General features: G+C 36.4%; 1 protein-coding gene across 1 annotated transcript; it reads left to right on the top strand.

Annotated features, from left to right (window-relative positions):
- The first annotated feature begins 300 nt into the window (after nucleotides 1-300).
- Nucleotides 301-4,590, top strand: LOC121426221 (proto-oncogene Wnt-3-like). Its single transcript, XM_041622440.1, has 3 exons — nucleotides 301-548; nucleotides 1,027-1,313; nucleotides 1,797-4,590. Exons 1-3 carry the CDS (start codon nucleotides 422-424, stop codon nucleotides 2,274-2,276), a joined length of 894 nt encoding a protein of 297 aa, XP_041478374.1. The 5' UTR covers nucleotides 301-421; the 3' UTR covers nucleotides 2,277-4,590.
- Nucleotides 4,591-5,365: the final 775 nt, after the last annotated feature.

Genomic DNA, 5,365 nt, shown 5'->3' with positions numbered 1-5,365 from the left:
TTTGGAAGTCTAGGCCAATATGATTTATATAATACATGTATTATATCCACACATGATGTTGTCGTTTAAATACACATTTGAAATCAATAACCTGTGCTATCAATGGATACACTTCCCATCAAAATTGCCATTAAGAATTCAGGTTTAAAAGATTCGGCAAAACTTGTCGTTCAAACCAGATCCGAGTATCACGCACCTCTGAACTGATGACCTGCATGAATCTGTAAAAATGAAAGTCAATGATACAATAACTAATGTATGTAATTAATAACCATGTCTCTTCTTTATTATCTTATCAAATAATTCCAGGTTCCTTGGGGCTGCTTATGGAACAGCACCTGAGCCGGTGGAGATCCCATGCAAGGGCATTCCCAACATCTCGGGCAAACAGGTGCGATTTTGCCTCAAAAACCAAGATAAGATGCCCACGGTCGCTGAGGGCGCCCATCACGGTATTCAAGAGTGCCAGCACCAGTTCAGAGGGAGAAGGTGGAACTGCACGACGATTGACGGCGACCAGTCTGTATTTGGCCGCGTTTTGGACAGGGGTAGGTGACGAGAATGTACATATTTTATGTAAGGGATTTGCTCTAAGTAAATTGAATACAACAAATTTGAATCAATAAAATATGGGAACGTCTGTAGGCACTAGATTCGTAAGCAGATAGATTTCACCGCTTATTTGGAATGCATTCAAGTATTTGGGCCTTGGTTTTGTGATTATGGTTATGGTGGACGGAAGCAGTAGAAAATATCATCGAATGATGCTCGTAGCTAAATATAGACCTACAATCGGCCAAAGAGTGCCTAGATAACAAAACAATACCCAAAAAAACGAAAAAGAATATAAATTTGCGATTCATGGGTTCCTTACCTGCTTGTAATCTATAAAATCATGTATTCTAATGGCTTTTTACCCATATTTTATCTTTCTGTTGATGCTTGGCAGTAATTTCCCCGATTAAACAAGAAATATGTGTGGGACCAATCAGATATTTGAATTTTTTATTTGCTTTCATGTTGCAGCATCTAGGGAGACAGCCTTCGTCAACGCCATCCTTGCCGCCGGCGTGACTCACTCGGTCACGCGGGCATGTTCACGAGGGGACTTCTTGGAATGCGGTTGTGACCGCACCCACCGCGGTCCACCGGGCGGTAGAAACGGCATTGTCCCGAACGCTACCTGGAGATGGGGCGGTTGCAGCGAAGAAGTGTGGTACTCCATGGAACTTACTAAGGATTTCTTGAAACCAACCTCAACCAAGAGAGCGAGGACAAAGATGGATCGACATAATACAGATGCTGGACGAAATGTAAGGAGCTAAAGCCATGATGATGATTGCCAAGAACCAATTGTAGTACCATAATTTAAACGTAGCTAACGAATTTCCGAATCTAACCTTACAGCAAAAGAGACCAGAACAAACAGAACAGTAAACGTCTTTCGACCTTAATTCTTTCTCCGCTCTGCTCTTTCAACGAAATTTTGTTAGAACTATTCTTACTAATATCATGGGTCATCTAGGATAGATTCTGGGTTCATCTATCACGTAAATATTGTAGTACATTCTTTCTAATATTTACGTCAAAATGGTAATTACTAAAGTGTGATGTTTCATGCTTTTGAAATTGAATGTAATAACTAGCATGTTCAAATACCGAACTGGAAACTGGTTGAATGAATGGAAATTACAATTCGAAATTGTATCACCACCCAGCACTTCAGGTTTGTCGGGCATCTACTATCTCATTTACAATTTAATCAATGTATTATATCTGTCCTTTCATATCCACAGGCCGTCCTTCATAACATGGAATTGCGATGCAAATGCCACGGTGTCTCTGGGAGCTGTGAGCTCAAGACATGCTGGTGGGAGATGGCGCCCTTCAGGAAACTCGGAGACGCCCTCAAGACAAAGTACGACATGGCTGCAGAGATGTCCGTCGAACGACAGCGGAAAGGGCGAACCTTCGTCGAAGAGCTGGAGCCTCGCTACGACGATTTTAAGGAACCTACGTCCAATGACCTCATCTACTACGACCAGTCTCCCGATTACTGCAATTTCGACCCTGAGGTAGGATCGTTTGGAACGCAAGGAAGGGAGTGTAACCGGACCTCTCACGGCATTGACGGTTGCGAACTGCTCTGCTGCGGCCGTGGTCACAATACGATGACGGTGGTTAGGAGAGAACGGTGTGACTGCGTCTTCGTCTGGTGTTGCAAAGTGGTTTGCAAAGAGTGTGTTCGGGTTATTGACGTCCACACTTGTAAATAGCAAGAAAAATAAACAAACAAACAAGACACGTGATATAAACTGTGTTAGGATATAAAGACAGTGACGATCCAGAAGTAAGAATTCAATTTTGATAGTTTGGAGCTTACAGCGGACTTTTCATGATCATCCACCGAACCGTAATTCGAGCGTTCAAACGCTCGCGGTATTCGAACTATCCCGCCAATTTATGATTATATTTCAAGACATATGGCAAATTTGTCTTAGTATGAAGCCTCTATTGTTAGAGTTATTCTGTATATGATGAATTGATTAAGGAAACCTGAATATCTATAAAAAAAAAATCATGTTGTGCCATAGTTTTTAATTATTATTAATTTCATCTTTAGCTCAAAATATAGCACTCATTGTCATGGATTTTATTGCCTATACAACAAATAGGAAACAGGGACCACATTCTAATCTCTATTTTCTTAAAATGATTGAAAAAGGGTATTAATCGACATTTGTTTTCATCATAATTGTACGCGGTGTTGGAACGGACTGGGCAACGGAAAACGAACAACGGAAATAAACTATTTCCGTGATGGGAACTCTGCATATTGATGCTTGTTGCCGCAAGATGGCGCTACTGGACATTTGTAAATAAGTGGCTTGATTTACTGCAGCTATGACGATATTATACTGAAGAAGACTGTATCAATCAATCTACGCAATTTTAGGCTAGTGTCATCATCTCTATAAAAAAGGAGGGGGCGCTTGTTCGACAAAAACTACCAACATTTTCTGAAAAGGGACATCTGAAATCCATCACCTGGTTCAATACATAGCTATATTGTTCAGTTGTTGCCATGATGACCAGGTATACACTGAAAAATGCTGAAAAAAGCACGTTGTTTAAGCCCGTCACTCTAACAACTATTGTTTAGATTCTTTAAACAACTTTATAAACTTTTTAAACAAGTTGTTTAAAAAGTTTAAACAATTACAAAAAGTTAAAGCAACTCGTTGTTAGAGTGACGAGCTTAAACAATGTGCTACTTTTTCCTTTGCATGTATGCCTACGTGAAAACAATTTGCATAATTGCATACAAGAGGTAAAACATTATTCTTAATTTGTAATTGATAAAACGACTGCTTCACTTTTCTATTGTTTCGTTGATGTGATCGATTAACATATTCATTGGCAAAATGGTTTGCCACATTTGTTAAACCTATTTTTCAATAGTATTTATTTATATTTGGTGAAAAGGATAAAACTTGTATCAATTACTTCAGTTTCTTCCTCTTTTTTTCCTTTTTATGTCAGTATTATTATCATTTCATTAATGAAACCTTTATAGAACAGTCAACATTGCAGTCTTACTGATAGAGAGTTTTATTTCAAAGAAAAGGATCGGCCAATAGGGCGCTATTGTCACATTTAGGGTGCCGATTTTTCTTATGTATACCACTACAATCATTTTATTGGAATTGTGTTCTTTATTTCTATGCAAATTACAGTGCATACAAATTCTGCCTTATTATCTAGTAATATTGTTTAGATATGCCTTTATCTAACAAGACGAAAAAATACATTTATCTGCACAAAATAAGCAATTATCATTGTATATAATGGTAAATTCGGTGCTCTTTACTGTAATAAGATAAGATTATTTTTATATTTGCATAAAATTTCTAGGCATTAGATTTAAAGGCCTTTGAGGTACAACATCTGTGTCATAATTATGATAGAAACTTTACAAACAATAATGTTCATGACGTGTATTTGTTGTATTTCCAAAAAAATGTGTTGATTAAGGGTTGAGTCCTATTATTCGGCTCGTAAAAGATTCTATAATTGTAGGTTGAGGGGAAATAAATTGACATTAATTGTCCCTTTATATTTATGAGAACTCTTAACCTTGCATAGAAAGTACTTAATAGAGCAAAATGACCTTTAGCCTTATACAATAAACGTATAACCATTAGAAAAAGTTCAATAAATATTTTGAATGAATTATTTTTCTTAGGATTACTTGCCCCTCGATAATTTCTGAAAATTAATATCCATTCATCATCGTAATCATCATCATCATCGTCAACATCATCATTATCATCATCAATATCATCACCATCATCATCAACTTCTTCGTCATCAATACCATTACTGTCACCGTGACTTTTCATATTTTTAATTTAGTTTTTACTCCATTTTCTTAATTCCAAACTATTTACATTCTTTCTAGTTTTGTGTAATCATTACATTAAAGATAAAGGAGAATGTTTCAATAGGTAGCTTAAATGTATTGAATAGATTCGAATTTTATTATTTTTAAACTCAGTTCCAACAGTCCCAACCCCCCCCCCCCCCACACACACACACACCCATAAAACAAATAGTGTGTCGACTGGATATCTATTTAGTACGTTATTATTAGTCATTCTTGAAATAAGAAAGTTTCTGAATTATTGACCCCATTTAAATCGGGTTAAAATAGAATATAGGCCCCTATTTTTATGTAACTTAGATCGATAGCCTAGCTATAAAATGCTACTTGTGTGATATGTATATTTTCCTAATCATTAGGGTAAAGTATAATGCTGTATACTTTTTATACTGTATGATAGTTGTTTTTGTTGATCTATATTTATATCGAAAGTTATATGTACAAAACAAACTGTTGAAATATGATTGTCATCAATGAATTCTTCTTATATTGCATTTAACAATCAGGTATTTTGGACTCGTGTAAATAAACTGGTGTAAGTAGAAAGAAATTGTATCTTGTGTAATTTGTAAAGAGTGTGAATGAGTAAAACGAAGTTTAACACAGAAATAGAATGTATCATGCATGTTGCAGTGACATAGAAGCAACGTGGAAGAGAGTGCGTGTAGGATGTGTTGAAAACACACAGAGAAAATACAGAGTTGTGCAGCTAAAGGGGAAGTTCACCCTGAATAAAAGTTTGTTGTAAAAATAGCAAAAATAAAATATATTGGTGAAGGTTGGAGGAAAACGCATTAAAGATTAAAGATTAATTACAATATCAGGGGGCCAACATTACACAAGCTCTGCTTTTCAGTTGGCCCTCCCTCTCTTCCTTTCATATTTCAATTTGATGTTTGTCTATTGTAATATTATTGATTT

The sequence above is a fragment of the Lytechinus variegatus genome, chromosome 1 (assembly GCF_018143015.1).
Source record: "Lytechinus variegatus isolate NC3 chromosome 1, Lvar_3.0, whole genome shotgun sequence".
Lineage (NCBI taxonomy): Eukaryota > Metazoa > Echinodermata > Echinoidea > Temnopleuroida > Toxopneustidae > Lytechinus > Lytechinus variegatus.
This window is presented reverse-complemented; position numbering and strand designations above follow the sequence as displayed.

What these genes read in the sequence shown, in the direction of transcription:
- LOC121426221 (XM_041622440.1), top strand. Translation starts at nt 422, where the DNA reads ATGCCCACGGTCGCTGAGGGCGCCCATCACGGTATTCAAGAGTGCCAG. An exon ending in TGGCCGCGTTTTGGACAGGG is followed by an intron (nt 549 to 1,026) that starts GTAGGTGACGAG and finishes TTCATGTTGCAG; the next exon opens with CATCTAGGGAGACAGCCTTC. An exon ending in ATACAGATGCTGGACGAAAT is followed by an intron (nt 1,314 to 1,796) that starts GTAAGGAGCTAA and finishes TCATATCCACAG; the next exon opens with GCCGTCCTTCATAACATGGA.